Source organism: Mastomys coucha, unplaced genomic scaffold (genome assembly GCF_008632895.1).
Source record: "Mastomys coucha isolate ucsf_1 unplaced genomic scaffold, UCSF_Mcou_1 pScaffold22, whole genome shotgun sequence".
NCBI lineage: Eukaryota > Metazoa > Chordata > Mammalia > Rodentia > Muridae > Mastomys > Mastomys coucha.
Window position 1 is genome coordinate 142,609,499 of NW_022196905.1, and position 23,406 is coordinate 142,632,904.

The window sequence follows — 23,406 nt, forward strand, 5'->3', positions numbered from 1 at the left end:
CTTCTTCTTCTTCTTCTTCTTCTTCTTCTTCTTCTTCTTCTTCTTCTTCTTCTTCTTCCTCTTCTTTGGTTTTTCAAGAGACAGAGTTTCTCTGTGTAGCCCTGACTGTCTTGAAACACATTCTACAGGCCAGGCTGGTCTCAAACTAACAAAGACTTGCCTGCCTCTGTCACTTGAAAGCCAGGATTAAAGGTGTGTGTGCACTATCTCCTAGCTGATCATTGATCCATTTCTTATCTCAAAGCCAATACCCGTCCACTTGTGTTTACTCCAGTATAAGATAAAAGATGAGTACTTGCCCTTGATATTCTCACTTTAAACAATTTTCTGGTGAAGCTGGAGAGATTACTCAGTGGTTAGAGCACTGCTGCTCTTGCAAAGGACCTGGGTTCAATTCCCAGCACCCACATGGCTGTTTACAACCATCTGCAACCGCTGTTCCAGGGGATCTAATGCACTCTTCTGCCTTCCCCCAAGAGCACTGAATACACATATGTGCAGGCAAAACACCCATCCACAAACAGGCAAAATAAATCTTTTCAAATTTGTCTTATCTAGACTTGGTCTGTTATTTTATTTTATTTTTTTATAGAGACTCTGGAATCTGCTTGTCAAGCTTTATGAAAAACAGCTAGGTCTTAGTGAGAAACCAATTAATATTGAGAATATATAGCCAGTAAAAGATTGTCCTCTGGCATATACAAAAAGAATAGGGGTTAAACTCTCCAGTAGTAAGGTAGGAGGAAGCTCTGGATGGCCATCTCAGGGAAGAAAAGAAAAACTTAAATATCAGTAACTACCTGAAAAGCTCGTCTCAACTCTATGACTTGTTAAGATCAGTCAGTAACATATCCAACTGTTTGCAAAATGGAAGACCCATGCATTCACTTGTCTCATTGATGTGAATCTTAACAAGCAGTTTGGAAAGCATGTGTCGATGTTTCTGGCACATTCCCCTCTGTCCAGCCAATTTCACAGTACTGAGACGAACAAGGTCTTGTCTTCCTTTGGATTGGTGGTCCGTTTTGTCATTATTCGTACCTTTTGTACAAATAATAGTTCATTGTATTTTATTAAAGCAATTACATTCCATCTTCTCTTCAGCCTTTCACCCTTGAAAGAATGATTGGATCTTCCTCAGTGACACCCCCACCTTCTTTTCCATGTTCTTTGGGCATCTGATGTCAGTCTTCCAAGACTTCCCAAGTGCCTTTGATAAATGGATTCATTAAAATGACTAGCTGTAGAAATTAAAGCCAGCATGTAAGTTAATAACACATCAGGGCTTGCAGTGTACCAGACAGTAATGGGTTTTCTTGCACTAACTCCTGCAAGAACTTTTTACGTTTTTTTTTTTTTTCTGTGTGAGGTTTTGTAGACATGTATATGCATGTGCCACATATGTGCACAGTACCCAAGAAGGCCAGAGGAAGGTGCCATGCTGAGACATCTCTTCAAAGCCCTGTGTCAACTTACAAATCTCCTGGCATTAACTCCTTCAGTTCTCATAGTGGTCTACAAAGTCAATTTTCTTTCTTTTCTTTCTTTCTTTTTTTTTTTTTTGTTGTTGTTTATTTTGGGGTTTTTTTTTGTTTGTTTTGTTTTAGTTTTGTTGTTTCAAGACAGGGTTTCTCTGTGTAGCCCTGGCTGTCCTGGAACTCCCTCTGTAGACCAGGCTGGCCTTGAACTCAGAGATCCACCTGCCTTTGCCTCCTGAGTACAGGGATGAAAGGCATGAGGTGCTGCTACCACCTGACTAAAGTCAGTTTTCTTGTTCTCCCACCCCTTATGAATGAAGAAGCCAATGCCAGGAAATAGCATGTGTGAGCGGTGACATCCTTGCTTGGATGTCACTCCAAGTCTGCACCTTGCTGCTGTTCTGCCAGCCTGTGGTAAGGTGGAAGGGCAGATAAACTACCTACAAAGCTCAGGCCAGAGTGGGTGGAGCCTGGAAGGAAGCAAGGTGGCTCTCTAAGACCTGTCCCAGCTAGCTGCCTGAATTCTCCAGCATGTTCCCCTGGCTTGTGCTTGCAGCTTGTTTATTTCTAGATGTTTTTTGCTCTTCCCAAGCAAGAGCTTGATGCTGTCGGCATGTTGTCAAGTCCTCAGGCATCCATAGACTTCAAAGAGTGGACCCACTTGGTGCCAGCTTAAGTTTTTATATTTTTATTCTTTTTTTAAAGATTTATGTATTTATTATATGTAAGTACACTGTAGCTATCTTCAGATACACCAGAAGAGGGCATCCAATCCCATTACAGGTGGTTGTGAGCCACCATGTGGTTGTAGGGATTTGAACTCAGGACCTTTGGAAGAGCAGTCAGTGCTCTTAACCGCTGAGCCATCTCTTTAACCCATATTTTTATTCTTTTAGAGGTGCTACAGGCCTGATATCAGAGAGAAATCAATAGCTTCCTGCCACACAGGGCAATTTCTTCCCATCCCGGAAGATAGCCAGGTCTCTAAATTGACATGTTCACCGAGTAAATTGCATAGAACAAGGGTGTGATAACAAAATTTTTGAACTCTACAAGTGTTACAAAAAATAATAATAATAATTCTGGTCTTAAGAATTTTTTCAATAAACTGTTAAATAAAAGACGGGGACTCAATGTAGTTTCTACCACACGTGTATCATTGAACAGATTATTATTATGGCAGCAGCAGACTACACATCAGCTAATTCCCTTGTCATATATCTCTGCAGCTGGGCCCCTGTCACCTCTGAAACACTCCCATAAACACTTAGAAACTCTTTGATTTCAGGCGCTGAGCTCATTGATGGATTACTATTGAATTCCAGGCCCTCAGCCATTCACCCTTGCAGACTGAAGACGCTGCGTTTCCTCGCTGGGTTTGGACAGACATTTTGCACGCTGCTTTATCCAATGCCATCTGTGTAGATCTTGTTCTGTGGAATTCTGGTGCTGCTTCTGGGCTTGCAGAGGTCCGGCACATTCTCTTTGCTGTGCATAGAACTATTTCAAGCCGTGCACAGTGACCACAGAGAACTATGCAACACCAGCTGCTTCAAGCGGGAGCGAGTTCTTTATTTGTTATTCTTAAAGTACCTTTCCTCCCAGAATCACACAAGTCTCACCAACTCTAAGGAGACTTTCCTGGGGAGAAAAGCAATGATCTCATCCTTCCAACGGTTGAATGAAATCTCCAAATACTGTGAGCACCAATGCCATTTTGATAATGCTATCGCTCTTATGCAGGCCCAATAGACATAAAATATTGGACTTTCCTTTCAAAATGATGGAAACACATTTAACCTCTCACTGCAAGGCCTTGTGATTCTTCTGGTTGACGCCGCTGCTTTTTGACAGTACACAGTGCATGGTTCTGATCCTGCAGGTGGATGGGTTTATTCTGAACAAGTGTTAAACTGGGTACAGTCACCTCACCTGATTAGCAGAGGAGAGGCCCCAGCTCCCACCAGAGGGCCATTTGGAAGACTTATCTCTTAACAGGAAAACATTATCGTTGCCTTTAACAGGTCACATACATAAACCTCCCAAGCCCTAGAGAAGATGCAGAAGAAAAGTTTGGGCCACACTTTTAATGTTTAACTCTGACACAAGCTGATCTTCCAGTTTCCCACATCCTTAGAAAGTTAGCACAGGTGTTTGTAACAAACTGTCATAAGGGCAGAGAGACTATGTCTAAATGGAGCAGCAAACTGTATTTACCCAACCATTTCTTCTGCCTTTTAAATAGAGAAAACTGGGGCTGGACAGACAGCTCAGTGGTTAAGAGCATTGGCTGCTTTTCTGGAATACCCAGGTTTAACACCCACATGGCAACTCACACAACCATCTGTAACCATCTCAGGAGGATTCTATATCCTCTCCTGGTTTCTGTGGCATATATGTGGTATGTATACGTGCAAGCAGATAAACCACCCATAAAATAAAAAGCTTCCAATGAAAATAAATAAATAAAACAGCAATGCAAAATCTCTCAGCTCTCTCAACCAAATGCTTCCATAAGTCTCAAAGACCTGGAGTCTCAGCTCCCCACCTCAACCCAAAGCCCAGACCTCTGCTCCTGGAGATGAAATGAGCTGGGTTTCCCACATCTTGCGAACAGTTTTCCTAGGCCAGTGAAATATGTCTATAGCAGCCATCACTGGGTATCTATAGGTTCTACATGTATGGATTAACCAACTGCAGAGCAAAACTACTCAGATTAAAAGAGAAAACTTTAGCCAGGCAGTGGTGGCCCACGCCTTTAATCCCAGCACTTGGGAGACAGAGGAAGGCAGATTTCTGAGTTCAAGGCCAGCCTGGTCTACAGAGTGAGTTCCAGGACAGCCAGGGCTATAAAGAGAAACCATGTCTCAAAACAACAACAACAAAAAAACCAAACCAAAACAAAAACCCCTATATCTATATTAAGGGTCATTCTCTCTCTTTCTCTTTCTTTCTCAAAGATTTATTTAATGTATATGAGTACTGTACTGGCTAGTTTTGTGTGTCAACTTGACACAGGCTGGAGTTATCACAGAAGGGAGCTTCAGTTGGGGAAATGCCTCCATGAGATCCAGCTGTGGGACATTTTATCAATTGCCCCTTGTGGGTGGTGCCATCCCTGGGCTGGAGGTCTTGGGTTCTATAAGAGAGCAGGCTGAGCAAGCCAGGAGAAGCAAGCCAGTAAAGAACATCCCTCCATGGCCTCTGCATCAGCTCCTGCTTCCTGACCTGCTTGAGTTCCAGTCCTGGCTTCCACTGGTGATCAACAGCTATGTGGAAGTAAGCCAAATAAATCCTTTCCTCCCCAACTTGCTTCTTGGTCATGATGTTGTGCAGGAATAGAAACTCTGACTAAGACAAGTACACTATAGTTGTCTTCAGACACACCAGAACCTACCATGTGGTTGCTGGGAATTGAACTTAGGACCTCTGGAAGAACAGTCAGTGCTCTCAACTGCTGAGCCATCTCTCCAGCCCCCAAGGGTCATTCTCAATAGCTATAACTCCTTGCATAGCATTTACATTGTAATATTAGTACTAGGTGTTATCAAAATTCTGGCCATGTCTTAAAGTACTCGGAGCTTCTATGGGATGTATGTAAAGACCCAAGCCATTTTACATGCAGAACTTGATCTCATCTGTCTTCCTGTTTTAATATCCACAGGGGTCTGGAAACCATAGATTGTGGTTCTGGGTTCTCCCTCTCCTCTTGGGGCATCTGGACACTGCCCTTACACTGTCTTGGAGAGGACTGGACAAAGTCAGGAATGGATAGGGTCCAAGTTCTACTTCTTAGGAAGTCATATGCTGCTGGTTGCTAGACCAGAAGGGGTGAAACAGAGTCTGAGAGAGGAAAGGGGTCCACAGAACTCCATCCATTCAGGAATGCCAGAATAGTGTTATAGTTCTTAGATAAGGAGTAAAGAGGTTTGGGTCATCAGTGCCAATATTAGGGGCCCCTCTCTGAAGTGAGCCTCTGTAAGCAACAGGAGCCTAGTCAGGCAGACAGGTCCAGTGATGGGTGTTTCGGGGAAAGTCTTCCCCCAAGTGTTACAGCTCAGTAAAAACAGCCAGTCTTAAGTGATCCTTGGTGAAATAGCTTGTGTGTTCTTTATTCCACATGGACAGGATTCCACGTGTCCTATATGAACATACAGGACAGGGAGTGGGCTGGGATTTTGGGGGTGAGTACTTTCTATTGGCTAAGACTAAGATGCTGGCGATGCTCTATTTGCATGGGGAAGAGTTCCAGGTGCAGGTTACAGGCTAAGTGACTGGCTACCTGTGACCACCGGGTTGGAGGTCTCTGGGTTCCATGCATGGAAACAGGGAGGGAGTGCCACTCCTGGTGATGTTTGGGTGAGATTTAAACCTCAAGTTTTAAGACATCCAGGGTTTAAAAAATGCTCCACTTTGCCAGTTCCTCTGGTGGCATGGTCCACATGCCCCAAGACAGATGACTGTATTTTTATTCTTAATTCTCCTCAGCCACTCACAAAAAGAACATTGCCTGCTCCCCCCAACCCCATGAGCTACCCAAGTGATCCTTAAAACAGCATACAGTTATACCTACACGCAAACCAAGTGTGTGCACGCACATGTGAGTACAGTTTGTGGGACTCCCCTCCTTGCTGAGGGTCTGAATGACAGACATTTAGGTCCTTGACTAGGGAAGGTCTTTCCACATCTATTTCCAGGCGACTGTTTTTCAGGGTTACACACTGAAAGGCAAGTTCTAACGCAGATGGCAGCCTTAGGATTGGCTGGCAAGTCTGAACGGCAAGAGGATCCATCCATTTTTCATGATGTTGTAATTAACACAGTGTCTGCCTCCCACAGGCTCAACCTTTGGCAGTGAAGAGCAGGCTCCTCTGAAGCAGGCTCTGTCTTCTAAGGACACACCCAAGGGAGCTGGTCGGGTGGCCCCCGTGTCTTCCTCCAATGCAACAACGCCACGCCGGAGTTTACTTCCAGCACCAAAATCCACTTCCACGCCTGCTGGTAAGACCTTCTGCCTTCCAGGAGCTCAACAATGGAGTACCCTTTGTGTATAAATATGAAGTCTTTGAAAGTTCTGGTGTACATCAGCTACTTAGAGAGGATATGAAACGAGCTTTAAATGATATTTAGAGTACTAATTAATACTCATACCTCTGTTTTCACGGTACTTCAACATAGTCATGTGTTTTTAATTGTCACAAAACCCCCTCCTCCAGTTGTCTGGAAACCCTTTGAATGACAACCTTTTGGTTCAGAAAGTAAGAACCAAGCTATCCTTTTTAAGGAAGACTGGCATTTAGCCTTTGCTCTTAGAATTGTGTGAAGGGCTTTGGGGCAAGCTCAGCCTGCGCCTCAGAACTCAGAGCTCAATGCCCCCGCAGCAGCTCCAGAGCCATGGTTGTTATCAGTGATTAGTTCTACTTAAGCAGTACTGTGTTCACATGCACAACTCTCCCTGCCCATGCACATGCAGAGATTCATACGCAGACACTGCCCAGGTGGCCCAAGTTTGGCTCCATCTTGTTTTTTTTTGCACATCTCACATAAGGAACCTGTTCACCTCCAGCAGTCTCTGTGGATATGGTCCTTAGTTTTCAGTTGTCTGCATTGTGAAAGATGGAGTGGATGATGAGCCCAGATCCATTGTAAATGGCTCATTCAGATCAGTATTTATTTTCCTTCATATTCTCCCTCCGCCATTATAGCCATGTATCTATCACTGTACATACACACAAACATATGGGTCTGTGAGTTCTTTAAGCAGGTGGCATTACAAGCTGAGTGACCTGGTTGGGGTTTGTCATTGTCGTTGTTGTTGTTTTGTCAATGTGTCACAAGCTAGAGTCACTGGGGAAGAAGACCATTGAGAAAATGCCCTTACCAGGCTCCCTATAGGGAAGCCTTGGGACAGTTTCCTGATTGATGGTTGATGCAAGAGGATCCTGCCCATTTTGGGAAATCAGGTCCTGGGCCTGTGGTCCTGAGTTGTGTAAGAAAGTAGCCAGAACAAGTCACAGGGGTGCAGGGGAGCCTTCCCCAGGGAGGGTGGTGGCTGACAGAGTACCCACAGAGTACATAAGAAGTCAGCAGTGAGAGGAGGGAGGAATCAGTCAGGTGATGGCAGTCAGGGGAACCTCAGGGCTCTGACTGACTAGCAACCAGGCGCTTCTTCATTTATAAAAGTTTCTCAAAACAAAGAGAGACCCAAGAAGCACAGATCATATGTTTGAGTTTCCATTGTATGTCTGGGGCTACAAGTTCAGTCACAATTAGAAAGCACAAACAAAACAGATTTTATCTTTTATTATCAGCCCTATAACTCCAATTTAAAGACTCCAAAGAATGTCTCCTCCAAAGCAAACACATTTATTGTTAGATGACAGCCTGCTTGTTGGCTGGCAGTGTTTGCAGTTTGAAAGCACTCCAGACAAACAGAAAAATATCAGAACCTGTCTTTTTGTGAATAGCAAATACTCATACCTAACACCTTTACAGTAAGTTTCATCGTCTACACAATAAAGGAGGAAAAGTTTTATTTTAGTTAATCTATCTCAGTTACTGAGTTCTATTTTCCCAGAGGTGTACCCTGGATGGCCCCCTATCTTTAAACTACATTTTCAGAAAGCTCTAAGGATGTTGAGTAGGGAGGCCTTGAACCTGTGACCTTTTCTCCTGGCTAGTTAGGCTTTGGCAATGGTCTCTGTTTACCCTGCATCAATTATACTGCTTGAGTTTGCTCAAGGGCAGATACCCCAAGAAGATCCCTGGAGTAATGGCTTTATCTAGCTATGTGCTTATCGGTACTTAATGATCTGCATCCAGGGCAGAAGGGAGACTTCCAAATGGTGGTCAGATAAAGTTAATTTTAGGATTTTCTTAAAAGACTCAGACATGTTCTCAGGAAAAAACATAAAATGAGGGCTGGAGAGGTGGCTCAGCGGTTAGGAGTGCTGACTGCTCTTCCAAAGGTCCTGAGTTCAGGTCCCAGCAATCACATGGTGGCTCACAACCATCCATAATGAGATTTGATGCCCTCTTCTGGGGTGTCTGAAGACAGCTACAGTGTACCTACACATAATAAATAAATCTTTTTTTAAAAAAAAAAAGACATAAAATGGATCATAATGCAAAAAGTCCCCAGGAACCCAGCACACAGTGACCAAAATCCAAAAGTGAGAGACAGAAAGACAGCAGTCGCAGCATTCAGCTCAGCTTTGCGGGAACTGTGCCCAGCAGCTGTGCTGGCTTTCTGACTCTCACCGTTTCCAGGGGATGTGGCTATGTCAACAGGGAGCAAGCTGGAACGCAGCATCCTCTGTGACCTCTGCTTCAGTTCCTGCCTCCATGTTGCTGCCTTGAGTCCCTGCCCTGACTTCTCTTCATGATGAACTACAGGCTGTAAGGTGAAAGAAAGCCCTCCCTCCCCAGTTACTTTTGGTATTGATGTTTTATCACAGCATTAGAAAGCAAACTAGGATACTGTATATCTCTTTATCTGAATATTGAAAGTTCAAAATGCTGCAAAAAGCTGAAGTTGTTTGAACAGGATTACCATGGCACATACACCTGTCCTTATCTGATAGGTCCACATACAGACACACTAAAATCTGTTGTGGAAAATCTCCTCAAGACTAACATGTACTTGGTATGTGTCATACATGTGTGAACATTGTATTTAGACTTAGGTGTCATCTCCAATATACCTCATTATGTTTGTTCAGCTTTCCCAAAGTCCAGACCCTTTTAAATCTTTGATCCACTTGGATGGGAGTCAAGTGTTTTGTCAAAGTCATTTTAATTTGTATCTCCCTGACTGCTCCTAGATGAAGCCATGTGCTCTGCTATCATAGTTCCTTCCCTTTGATGAGATTTAAGTGTTGTATTAGTTATTTAATCTCAATCTACCCCGCCTTTGATCATTCAGTTCCTGGATAAAAGACACACAACTTTTATAATTATAATGAACCTTAATCAGCACTAGAGCTGGACAGATACCTACCCTCTATGCTATTAGAATCTATTTCTGGGGGCTGGAGAGATAGCTCAGAGGTTAAGAGCACTGACTGTTCTTCCAGAGGTTCTGAGTTCAATTCCCAACAACCATATGGTGGCTCACAACCATCTGTAATGGGATCTGATGCCCTCTTCTGGTGTGTCTGAAGAGAGCAATGGTGTACTCATACATAAAATAAATAAATAAGTCTTTTTTAAAAATCTATTTCCCACTGGGTAGTGGTGGCGCACACCTTTGATCCCAGCACTTGGGAGGCAGAGGCAGGCGGATTTCTGAGTTTGAGGCCAGCCTGGTCTACAGAGTGAGTTCCAGGACAGCCAGGGCTATACAGAGAAATACTGTCTCGAAAAAAAAATCTGTTTCCCTATCAATAACCCCAAATTCTAAACTGCCACATTCCATCTGGACAGCTGTTAACTCCAGTTGGTCAGCCCTCGTGGCTGTGCTTCTATGACTCACCTAACCCATAGCATCTTGCTTCTCTCCTCCTTCTCCCTCTCCTTGTGGTTCTCCTGAAACTCCAAGCCCAAGAATCCCAAGCCCCACCCATCTCGTCTGCCCAGCTATAGGCTGTAGGCATCCTCTCCCACTCCTGCCCCCAAGACAGGGCTATACAGAGAAACCCTGTCTCGAAAAACAAAACAAAACAAAAAAAAAATAAATTAATTAAATAAAATAAATAAATAAATAAAAAGAAAGAAAGAAATATGACAGCTATTTGACACAAAAATTTACACATGTGACTCATGCTGTAAACCAGTGGTAGCCATCCTTGGGTATTTCTGGTAGAAATATAAAATCTTCCACTGCTCTACAGAGGACTAAGGCAGCAGTTATTGTTTAATGTCCCATCTTGGCTCTAGAAATCTTTCCCCAAAGTAGATTAATAAAAATCCAGTGCATAAGGGGATTCATTGCGTTGGTGTTTAAAGTCACAGAAGACTATAACCACCCCAACTGCCTGTACTTAGTGGACTGGATGGATGTACGCCCAGGATGCATTGTAGCACAGCTGTCTTAGTTAGGGTTTCATTGCTGTGATGAGACACCATGACCAAATCAACTCTTATAAAGGCAGGGACTCTTATGAAATCAACTCTAAGGCTGGCTTCTGAAGGCAAGCAGGAAGAGGGTCTCTCTTCCACATTGGGCAGAGCCTGAGCATAGGAACCTCAAAGCCCACCCCCATAGTGACACGCTTCCTCTAAAAAGGCCACACCTCCTCCAAGGCCACACCTCCTAATAGTGCCATTTCCCATGGGCCCAGCTTATTCAAACCAGCACAATGGCTGCCCTAAGATGGGGGATTTTCTCTCGATAAAGATGTGCTTATACTAAGAAAAGAAATCAGAAGATAAGCTGTGGGGCTGGAGAGATGGCTCAGTGGTTAAGAGCACTGACTGCTCTTCCGAAGGTCCTGAGTTCAAATCCCAGCAACCACATGGTGGCTCACACCATCCGTAACGAGAGATCTGACTTCCTCTTCTGGAGAATCTGAAGACAGCTACATGGTATACATATAATAAATAAATAAAATCTTTAAAAAAAAAAGATAAGCTGTGAATTTTAAAGAAATTTTCCATGGGGTGAAAGAAGAATTTAGGAAGAGAGAATAGAGATTAAAGCCAATGACAGTATATGGACTCTTGTTTTCTATGCTTGACTTAAAAGTCATCTAGATTTTGAGCATGGTTGTACACAGATGCTCAAAGAACAGAGCTGGACAATCCAAAGTGAAATTGAACAGATGAAAATACCCATAGAAGCCAGGCATGTGGGTGCACAGCTTCATCCCAGCCCTCATGAGGGAGAGGCAGATGGATCTCTGTGAGTTCAGAGCCAGCAGGACCTACACAGCAAGTTCCAGGCCAGCCAGTGCAAAAAATTGAGGCCCTGTCTCAATCAATGAATCAATAAACATACAAGTAAATACATAAATTGTGGAGCCTGTAGTGGCATTGTGGCAGAACCACAGAAGTGAACTTCTCCAGGTGACTTCAACTAAGTGATCTGCCATGCTTCCCTGCTTGGATAGTCCCTGTGTTCAGAAAGGCTTCAACAGGGATGCCTTGACCCCTTGTCAGCAATCTAGCCTGTTGGTGGTAGTGCTACATCATGACTTTGCATGTTCTGATAGTCTGCGTGCCAAGGGACAAGGGCATTGTGGGTAACGCGTGAACTCATCTGCAGTGTATTTTTAAGAAGAGATCTCACTGGGAAGTTACAAGTAAGTAAAGCAATAGTAGTGATCTCAGGTTGTATGAAAGAATATTTATTTAAAATAGATAAGAGTGAGGTTGAGAGGTAGCTCAGTTGGTAAGTTGCTCACCATACATGCGTGGCAACCTGAGTTTGATCTCTGGGGGGTGGGGGGGACTGGTCATGGTGATGCATGCTTGTAATCCCAGCACTGAGGGAGAGGAGGTGGGTAGTTTTGGTGGCCAGCCAGTCTGATGCGTGAGTTCGGAGCCAAGGAGAGATACTGTCTCAAATAGAAGATGGATTGCATCCTAAAGAAGGATCCTGGTGTTGACCTCTAGGTTCCATATGCATGTACACAACACACACACACACACACACATACACACACACAGACACACACAGACACACACACCCCCACACACACACACTCTGAGAGTCTCAGAATAAATACATGGTTGGTTCCAGGCTTGTGTAGAACCCAGGACAGTGAAGTAGGATAAGTTCACGGATAGATGTGTAAACAGGGTAATTGCTTTAATGGACACAGAGTTAGATGAAGTGGGATATTTCAGCTGTTGAAAGAAGGGGAACAGGGAACATATTTATGGAGCCTTTTTTTTTCTCTCTCTCTTTTTTTTTTTTTTTTGAGTACTTCTGCTACTTAGGAGATGGTAAGTGCCATTTCTTTCCCTCTACATACAGCCTGTTCCCTCTCTGAACTAACATGTCTTCCCTTCAGGTCTTAACACTGTGGGACCTCTTCAGGGACTATCTCTTGTCACCGGGTTATTATCTAAGATTCCTATACCCACCATCTCTCTGACTCTTCTTTCAATAACTAAGTTGGAACTTGCTATGTGGACTAGGCCAGACTTGAACTCATGAAGATCTGGCCCCTCAAGCGCCGGGGCTAAAAGTAGGCACTGCCATGCCCAGACGTGCCTGTTTTTCTTTATCCCAAATCCTTTGCCACCAACAGGGAAGCCAGACTACCCCAGGCTACTAAGGAATAGGTGTTGAAAGAGGGGGCGTCCTCACTCCCTACTGAAGTCTCTCCTCTGAGGACTCTGGGACACAGAGATGGTGAGCTTAGAATTTACTTGAGACTGCCCATGTGCTCAGCAAGAAGCATCAGCTCTTCAGACTGCACAGGAGGCCCTTTCCCATAGTTCAGGGTCGCCAGGAGCCGAACCTTCCCAGCTCTCTAGCACCATGAAGAAGTGTGCTTTTCATAAACTAATAAAAACAAGTAACGAAATAGAGACCCACAGGGCATGTGACCCAGCCCACAGCATCCTCCACCTATAGTCCCTTCTCCACAACTGGTGACTTGCAGTCTTGCTCTGTGAGTCCCCTGTCCTCCTCCCGGGTCAGGAGCAAATGGCAGCCCCAGCCACAAAACACCGAGAGGATAATTTGCAAGGATTGACCCCATCTACTCAGAAACATCCTGGAATGGGGCTGCTGAGCTCTGTGCTTGATTTTCAAGAGACATAATTGTTTTTAAAGATTTATTTTTCTTTTATGTCGGGTGTATTGCCAGCATGTATGTCTGTGTACCACAGACATGTGGATGCACATGGATGCATGTGTGTATCACATGGAAGGCCCACAGAGGCCAGAAGAGGACACTGGATCCTCTAGCACTGGAGTTAGAGATCATCATGAGCTACAGTGATTGCTGGGAAGTGAACTGGTGTCCTCTGTGAAATTAACAAACACTCATAACTGCAGACCCCTCTTAGCCTCTCTCCAGCCCTCAGACAGAACTTTTTTTTTTTTTTTTTTTTTTTTTAGACTCAGATACAGCAGTTTGTGTCTGCATTCAAGGGGCTAAGGCAGAAAGATCGTAAGTTCTAGTCTAGTCTGGGCTCCATAGGGAGATCCTGTCTCAAAGGACACAACAACCAAACAAAAATAAGACACATTGTGGACATTCTCCCAAGGTTAACTCCAGAGATGGCTGGGTGCCTTAGACACCATCCAGACCTCACTCCTGAGTATGAGGCCGATTGTGTAGACCCCCGACTGTGGCCCTTGGGGACCTTCACATTGTCAGCTCCCGATCATTTCTAGTCACAAAACTGAGAGCACAGTATTTCTAGCCATCAGCCAGCCTCTCTGCCCATTTTCCCTGGCTGGGTGAGACAACAGCTTTCTCCAGGTTGGGGCAAGCTGCGTGCTGCCTCGTGTGGCTAAGCGGGTTGGGATGGGGCTGCGTATGAGCAGTGGCCTTGCTTATGTAGACACTCAGCTAGGACTAGGAGGAGCTCATCACAGACATCACAAAAGAAGAGGATGAGAAATGCAGATGAGCAGTCAAAATAAGGTATGGGTTAACAAGAAAAAAAAACCCTCAAGTGTAGTTTAAATATATTCATAGCTTGCCTTTCCGAATCTGGTAGACCTTTGCAAATTTCACAGTGACTGTAGATAAGAGCAGAGTGGCAATGTGGAATTTTTTACATGGCACTCAGTGACATGGCTTGGCATGTCTAAGTGAATTAAAGCCAAGTTTCCTGCTTGTTCTGTTGTCACACTGATTGAGCTACAAAGGGCAGGCCTGCAGACTGGTTACGTCCCAGACAATTGCATGGTTTGGGCTCTGAAGCCGGAGTAAGTTGTTAGATGGTCTGAATCCTTAAGTGTTCTAACCCCTCTCGGGGGAATGCCTCTCCTCCTCCTCTGCCTCCTACTCCCTGACTTCTTCTCTTCCTTTTCCTCCTTGTCTTCTCCTCTTTCTCCTCCTCTCCCTCCTCCTCTTCTTCCTCCTCTTCCTCCTCCTCCTCTCTTCCATCTTCTGTCTCCTCTCTCTCTTCCTCATCTTCTCCTCCTTCTGTCTTCCTTTTTTCTTTGTTTTATAGATCGCAGGCTATCACACAGGGGCCTTTGCATGGTCTTCTCACTGAGCCACATGCCATCTCTGGCAATGTTTCTGAACTTGACAGGGCCAAGCTGATGGTGGCTGAGCTTTCATGCCTCAGTACCACCTGCTTAATGCCTGTTCCGGAACAGGACAGACCTTCAGAGTGCTGGGCTATGTCCTCTATCTAACTGGATTTCTAATGGGAGGGTTTTGTGAATGATACTTTATTGCTGGCTCATTCTTTTGACAAGCACATGCTGTAACCATGATTTAGATTCAAGGAGAGTTAGAACAGCCCTTCCCTTAGGAACTCGCAGTAAGGCACATAGATTCACAACTTAATAATTAGGGTGAAACAAGAGGCCCCTAATCTTATATCTGGGTTCTAGTTAATTCTAGCAAGCCAAAAAGTCATAGGGAGGTGGAGGTGAGGCAAAAGGGCTTGTCCTTTATTGATTTATTTAATCATTTTTGGGTGTGTTGCTTGTTCACCCACTAAGTATCAGTTGGCTGCTTTCTAAGTCCTGAAGTGATCCAGCCTAGTCTACAGGCAAGGACAGTGTGACTCAGGCATTGGCAAAGGGCAGTGTGACATAGGCAGGCAAGGCTATACATCCAAGAAGCAAAAGGAGAAAAATGAAGACACTGGGCTCAGTACTTCCCGACTACAAAGCAAAATGAAAAGCAGACTGAGAGGCAACCATCACTCCATCAAAAGAGAAGTCTGACTCCCTGTCACAAACATTGAAGATCAAACTTTCAAGAATAAACAACTACAGCAAAAGACTGATGAGGTTTTTACAAATAGAACCACACTCTGAAGCTCTCTTTAGTAATGTTCCATAGGACCAGTGAGGTAGCTCAGTGGATAAAGGTGCTTGCTGTCATGCCTGGCAACCTGGGTTTGATCCCCATGTAATAGAAGGAGAAAACCAAGGTCGGCAAGTCATCCTGTGACCCCTCACCCATGTTCTAGTGCCCAGACTGTAAATGGAGGATCCTTCCCCCCCCCCCCATGTCTCAGGAGTTTGGCCTCGGTTTTCTGATAAGTCTTTATCGCAAAGTCCTCAGGAAAAGCTTTAGTATTGTTCACAGGTCAAATACAAAATCTCTCTGGTGCATTGAACCATATAATTTTATAGAAATAGCCAGAATTACCCATTGACTTGATAACAGGATCATAATAGTATTGTAAATAGGAAAGTGTTTTCAGTTGGAAATATTGATCTGAATGTAGATTACTCCATGGCCAGTGTGCCTCTGGTTCTGTCGGGCGCATATGATGGAGCATATAAAATCTAACTCTACGCTAAGCTGTAGAAAGATTCCCTATGGTTATATAGAAAATGCCTTATCATTTAAATTTCTTTCTGCCTAAAAAAAATATTCCCTAGGAATCATAAGGCTGTCAGCTTACAGACTGTAAACTCCATGTGTCATAAAAATGACTTTTGCCTCTTTGGAAGCATATTGAATTAGACTTTGCCCATAGAAGGATTTCTGGGCACACTGTAATTTTCAAAATGCTAGTAGCTGATCAGAATCTTCCATGTGTATGTTGGTCTCCCTTCTCCCCAGGTAGCTGGCCACCAGCCCATGAGGATAAACGGAGCAAAGTAGACAAACAGGGTTTCAGATGGCCCATGAGTGGGAACAGTAATAATGACACATGGGGACCAGCACTGAGGAGACTGATCAACAGAATCTAGAGTGATTCAAGAGCTATATACTTTTGGCTTAAGGGGTTGGCAAAGGCCATTGGCTGAAGGCTAAGATACTGAGGTACCTCATTAGCATGGGAAGGCATTCCAGAAATCTCAAGTGCTAGGTGACTGGGAGAAAGGAAGCTGAATCAGTTACCTAACCAAGGCTACCTGACATTCCACAGGTAGAGGTATTTGGAAGTTTTGAACTCCTCAGGCAAGGTCAGAGAAGGAGAAGCCCTGCTCATAAAGGGAGTGCCTGATTTTGCACCAAGCTCAGAAGGCTATCTGGACAATGGCAGACTTCGACCTTAATTAGCAGGGCATGCTGTGTGTTTGCAAGGAAGGTGATGCTTCTGTATACCAGGAGGATGCTGCCACTAACCGTCCCTGCTTCCTCCTTGTAGCTCACACACTTCCTGTCCTTCCTGACCACATATTGAAGAATTTGGGAAAGGGCTGGAAAGAAAAGCTGAACTTTAGGTAGAGAAAAAGAGGAGGCAAATAGTGGACCAATGTCTGTTGCTGGAATGTTGGTTGAGGGTGATATGGAACTCTTCTTAACAGCCAGGCAGGATTCCCTGACGCCCCATGCTTAACTCCAAGAGCAAGCTCACCTCTGATGTTGAGGAAGGAATCAGTGCTCACAATGTGGTCATTTTAATGGCTCAGGAACGTTCATGAACATCCCAGCAGGACTGGGAGGTGACAAGAGTTCAGGATAGAGGTGGCACCAGCAGTTCAGTGCAGATGCTGCAATTATTGCTTGGTGTCCAGTAGCCCCCCTGAGGCCGAGTTTGAATTGCTATCACTAGCAACTGATTTGTCATTGTGAAGGGAGGGCCAGCAATTGTTTGGGGAACAGAGCAGGTTGTGGGAGAGCAGACATGTTCAGAAAGAATGTTTATAGGAGGAAAATGAAGGCAATAAACATGAGAGCCCTTTGTGTGGCATGAGGTCAATGAGCTAGGAAGATGGAATTCAGATGATGGGGTGCTGAGTCTGGTAAGGAGAGCTGCCTGCATCCTTAAGGGAGCCATGTGAGAGCTGTTTCAGAGCCAGAAGAAAAGTCAAGGACCCCTGTAGATCAGAAGCGTGGCAGTCTCTAAGACATCCCAGAACCTGGCAGGGACTGTTGGTGTGTATGTTGATGTGTGGATCCACTCCATCTGCAGTCAGGCACCAAAGCCTTCACGGAGTTAAACCGTAGAGATCTTGATGAACGAGATAAGACAACACCTGTCCCTGTATGGCACAAAGTGCCTTTTAATTACACACTTAATTGTTTTATTACATTTATGCTAAGTGCTGTGAAGGAGAAATAAATGTTCAGGAAGGGCTGTGGTGAAGCCCAATGGCACCGTGAGAAAGAAGTCAGGTAGAAGAAGCCTGATGTTTGAGAGAAGTTGCCAGGCATTGGTGATATGGGGAACAAACCTGTCTCCCTTTAAAAACTCAGTCTAGGGTTACTAGCAATCAGATGGCTTGCTAATTTGAATACACCCACCCACCCACCCACCCACACACACAAACACACACTTCCAATCCTCTATGTAAGGAACTTGGAAGCTATAAAATGGTCACAACACAAACAGCATAACAGAGACCCAGGTGGATTTACCCTCTCTTGTCAGTTTGCTGTGTTAAGGTGCTATCTGGCAATAATAATTCAAATGCCACAGGGTGAGGGGAGAAATGGGAAGAGACTGTCTCTTTCCTCTGCTGTCCCTGTCCAACACTTCCATTGAAACCCTGCCAAAATAGTATTTGATAATCAAGAAACATTATCAGACACTCCCCTCAATGCCAGGCTTTACGCAATGCTGGCCCACCTTGACTGGAAGCCATGAAAACGCTGCTGTAGAACCAGCCTTGTATGTGTAGACATTCTTAGAAAGCAGCCCTAACATCCCAACTCTTACTTGAGAGCTTGCAGGCAAATTGTATCTAAAGGTTACAAACCTTTGCTCGGCCTGTCAGCCCTAAAGAAATGTGGGAGGAGTCCAGCAGGAACTCATGCAAATGATTTTGGGACTTCCATGGTGAATTTCAGTGGTTAATCTATGTGATGTTGACATCTGTCTATGGTGCTACCCATACATTGCTATGTAAATTGATGCCATGGAATTGCCCCACACCTTTCTTTGGGATAGTGGGAATCTTTTAATTGCATCATTGTTTTAAAATCTTCAGTTCCTTTCCAGGTTTATATGAGCTGGTATATTACATTGATGGGACCTCAAATTCTTTTTTTTTTAATTGGATATTTTCTTTATTTACATTTCAAATGTTATCCCCTTTCCCGGTTTGCCCCCCTCCTAGAAACTCCCCATCCCATTCTCTCTCCTCCTGCTTCTATGAAGGTGTTTCTCTACCCACCCACCCACTCTCCCCAACCCCCTCATAACTTTTGTAAGTTTCTCTGTGTCTCTATTTAGTTTCTGTTTCCATGATCTGTCCATTGCTGAGAGTGGGGTGTTGAAATCCTCCACTATTATTGTGTGGGGTACAATGTGTGCTTTGAGCTTTAGTAAAGTTTCTTTTATGAATGTGGATGCCCTTGCATTTGGAGCATAGATGTTCAGAATTGAGACTTCATTTTGGTAGATTTTTTCCTTTGACCAGTATGAAGTGTCCTTCCTTATCCTTTTTGATAACTTTTGGTTGAAAGTCGATTTTAATTGATATTAAAATGGCTACTCCAGCTTGTTTCTTGGGACCAGTTGCTTGGAAAATTGTTTTCCAGCCTTATACTCTGAGGTAGTGTCTGTCTTTGACACTGAGGTGTGTTTCCTGTATGCAGCAAACTGTTGGGTCCTGTTTATGTATCCAGTCTATGTTAGGTTAAGTCTATGTCTTTTTATTGGGGAATTGAATCCATTCATATTAAGAGATATTAGGGAACAGTGATTGTTACTTCCTGTTATTTTTGTTGTTAGAGGTGGAATTATGTCTGTGTGCCTATCTTTCTTTTGGATTTATTGAATGATTACTTTCTTGCTTTTTCTAGGTTGTAGTTTCCCTCTTTGTGTTGATGTTTTCCATCTATTATCATTTGTAGGGCTGGATTTGTGGAAAGATAGTGTGTAAATTTGTTTTTGTCATAGGATATCCTGTTTTCTCTGTTGTAATTAAGAGTTTTGTTGGGTATGGTGGCCTGGGCTGGCATTTGTGGGGGTTTTTTTGTTTGTTTGTTTTTTGTTCTGTTTTGTTTTGGGAGGGGGCGTTCAAGACAGGGTTTCTCTGTGTAGCTCTGGCTCTCCTGGAGCTTATTCTGTAGACCAGGCTGGCCTTGAACTCAGAAATTTGCCTGCCTCTGCCTCCCAAGTGCTGGGATTAAAGGTGTGCATGCCCATTGCCCGGCACATTTGTGTTTTCTTAGGTCTTATGACATCTGCCCAGGATCTTCCAGCTTCTGTAGTCTCTGGTGAGAAGTCTTGTGTAATTGTGATAGATCTGCCCTTATATGTTACTTGATTTTACCCCCTTACTGCAGAGAAGAACACCACAGTTCAAACCCTGCTCCTCTGGAGGAAGCGTTTGTCTTTCTCCATGCACACTTGGCCTTGTTACTCCCTCAGCAGCCCCTGTTGCCTATGATACAGATCCACGCTCCACAGTCAGAATGCCTATCCCAGGCCACTGCCTTCTGCCCTGCTATCTCCTTCTCCCCTGACACCCACTGTCTTAGTTACAATTTCCGTCGTTATGAAGAGACACCATGACCAAGGCAACTCTTTTAAGGGACAACATTTAATTGGGTCTGGCTTACACTTTCAGAGGTTCAGTCCATTGTCATCATGGCAGGAAGCATGGCAGTGTCCAGGCAGACATGGTGCTGGAGAAGGAGCTGAGAGTCCTATATCTGAAGACATCCAGGATGAGTGTCTTCCACAGGGGGCAGAGCTTGAACACTAGGAGCTCTCAAAGTCCACCCCCACAGTGATGCACTTCCTTTATTCCAACAAGGCCGCACCTCCTTATAGTAGCACTTCCCATGGGCCAAGCATATTCAAATCACCACTCCTGCCTTTCTCCCTACATGCCACCTTCTTATACCCTCAGCTGCTTTGGTAAGCTAAGCCATGCCATATCTCTGTGACTTCTTTCCTGCCATTCGCTCCATCTTTTCTCCCTTTCTCTTAGGTTTTGATTCCCACCTATTAGCTATGCAGCTGACACTCATTCCACATACCCACTTACTGACCATGTAACTATGGTAGCCTAGGCACTTGGCCATCTTGATGACTACCAATAATATCATGTGCATGATGTCATGCCAGACTTCACCAAAGGGCTCTTGCCTATCTTCCTCAATACCAAGTAATGTGATAGAACACTGCTTTCCCATGCTTATAGATGGGGAGCTTGCTTTCCCAGAAGAGCAGCTGGGCAGCTGACCACCACTTGGGGTGAGGTCTGTCCTTGTCCAAAACCTCTTCTCTTTCTAATGTGCTACATTTATTTATCTATTAAAAAGCTTGCTGGAGACTGGAGAGATGGCTCAGCAGTTAAGAACACTGATTGCTCTTCCAAAGGTCCTGAGTTCAAATCCTAGCAACCACATGGTAGCTCACAACCATCCATAATGAGATATGATACCCTCTTCTGGTGCGTCTGAAGACAGCTACAGTGTACTTAGATATAATAATAAATAAATCTTTAAAAAGAAAAGCTGGCTTCTTTAAAAATAAAAGCTGGCTGGTTACATAGGGTGACTCTAATTTAGGGTTCCCAAATAGGACATTTCATGAGATCAATTACAATTTACTGGGTTTTCTGAAGTGGTTAATGTAGAAGATGCCACTTGAGGTAAGTGTGAATTAGAATTGTTCTTGTGTCCCGTAAAGACCCATTCTCGAGCTCCATTGTGATCACTGTGGAGTCATACTGAGAACCAAAAGTCAGCAAAGGGTACAGAGCACAGGACCTTGAAATACATATACAAGATGATACATATACAGATACAGTGCTCTGGCCTAGGAGTGTCTCCAACTATTGGTCTGTCAACATATGAAGGTGAAGACAGAAAATGAATGAGGGTTCACTGTCTCCTTAGCCCATATATGCACCTTCAAGTAACAAACAACATCAGCATGAATAGGCCAAACTGACATTGTCGTCCCTTGATAAGTGGGTTGGAGAGAGCTGGTAAATTGCCCAAAGTAAGCAAGCCAGAAGATTACAAGCTTGGGTTAAAGTCAAGCATTTGAGTGCTAAGCTTGTACCCAGAGCCCTGTGCTTAGTGCTGACACAGGGTGGAGCTGACATAAATGGCCTGTGTCACACTTGACAAGTTAGCCAGCAGAGCATGAGCCAGCAGGCAGCTTCTCTGCACACTTTCCAAGACCATCTTTCCTTTTAATTGCACGCACCTTTTGGCTTTTGAAAAAGCCGCTCCAAATACATATCTGTTTTCATGTGACTATTGAAAAAGGCAGAGCAAAGTTACTAGTGAGCCTTGGTGAATAGCTGCTTCCTTCCATGTAGAATTTGCATGGCAGGGGAATAGGAAATGAGCTTTGAAATTATAATCGAGTCCTTAACTCGATGGCTTAACATCCCTACCCTTGCCTTAGAAAGAAGAGACTAACACAGGCCTCATTTAGTGGTGATTGAGTATACCAGGCTAGCTCAGTATCTACAAGCCACTCTTCTGTGTTAGTCCCATTTGGCCTGCTATTTTTAGGAAAATGCCAGAATGGGCAGTATATAAACAGCAGGCAATATAATTCCTCAAGCCCTGCCCTTAATACCATCATATTGGAGAGAATTGGTAAATAGCAGGCAGAAGGCAGGTTCTAAAAACACCAGTGATAGGGCTGAGAAGATGGCCGGGAGAGTTAAGTGCTTGCCTTGTGAGGCCTTCAGTTTGATCTTGAGAACATAAGAAATGCAGGTACAGCTGTGCATGCATATAATCCCAGCACTGAGGAGATAGACATAGACAGATCTCTGCATGTCACTACCCACCCCCTAGTCTAAGTGGCCATCCCTATGTCCCAGTGAGAGACTCTTTCTCAAAAGACAAAGGAAATGAATGGCTACTGTGGAATAATGTCATCTATGAGGTTCCCTGGACTCTGCCTGCATGCATGTATACTCTCTGGCCTCTGTATGCATGCATGTATACTCTCTGGCCTCTGCATGCATGCATGTATACTCTCTGGCCTCTGTATGCATGCATGTATACTTTCTGGCCTCTGTATGCATGTATACTCTCTGGTCTCCCTGTATGCATGCATGTATACTTCCTGGCCTCATATGCATGCATGTATACTCCCTGGCCTCTGCATGCATGCATGTATATTCCATGGCCTCTGCATGCATGCATGTATGTTCCATGGCCTCTGCATGCATGTATACCCCCTGGTCTCTGTATGCATGTGTGTATACTCCCTGGTCTCTGCGTGCATGCATGTATACTCTCTGGCCTCTGTATGAATGCATGTATACTTCCACAGGTGCACCTGCATACATATGTATTGGTAAACATATGCACAAATAAAAGTATTGACAATAACTATCTTATATTATTAAAAATTACCATTTGGCATATGGTAATTGCTGACAATATGCTCAGTACATATAGTGCACAATCTCAGCCCTATAGGGTCACTGTATAAATTATCTGCGTTTGTCAACCTGACACTCCTGCATAGAAGGACCCTCAAATGAGGAATTGCCTTCATCAGACTAGCTTTTGGACATGTCTAGGGGCATTTTCTTGATCACTAATTGGTGGAGTAGGGCCCACCCTATCGTGGGTGGCACAATCCCTAGACAGGTGGGCCTGGGATGCATAAGAAAAGTAGCCATGCAAGCCAGACAAAGCCGATGTCTTAGTCAGGGTTTCTATTCCTGCACAAACATCATGACCAAGAAGCAAGTTGGGGAGGAAAGGGTTTATTGAGCTTACATTTCCACATTGCTATTGATCACCAGAGGAAGTTAGGACTGGAACTCAAGCAGGTCAGGAAGCAGGAGCTGACGTAGAGGCCATGGAGAGATGTTTCTTACTGGCTTGCTTCTCCTGGCTTGCTCAGCCTGCTCTCTTATAGAACCCAAGACTTCCAGTCCAGGGATGGCACCACCCACAAGGAACCCTACCCCCTTGATCACTAATTGAGAAAATGCTCCACA

The 23,406-nt window shown here is 44.3% G+C and overlaps 1 protein-coding gene across 4 annotated transcripts in view; it reads left to right on the forward strand.

Annotated features, from left to right (window-relative positions):
• Nucleotides 1-23,406, forward strand: part of Mtus2 (microtubule associated scaffold protein 2) — a 388,646-nt gene that overhangs the window by 272,174 nt on the left and 93,066 nt on the right. For all 4 annotated transcript variants that reach the window (XM_031338775.1, XM_031338773.1, XM_031338772.1 and 1 more), the window contains exon 5: nt 6,318-6,479. In XM_031338775.1, the coding sequence (XP_031194635.1) occupies nt 6,318-6,479 (162 nt within the window). The remainder of the gene's footprint in view (nt 1-6,317; nt 6,480-23,406) is intronic.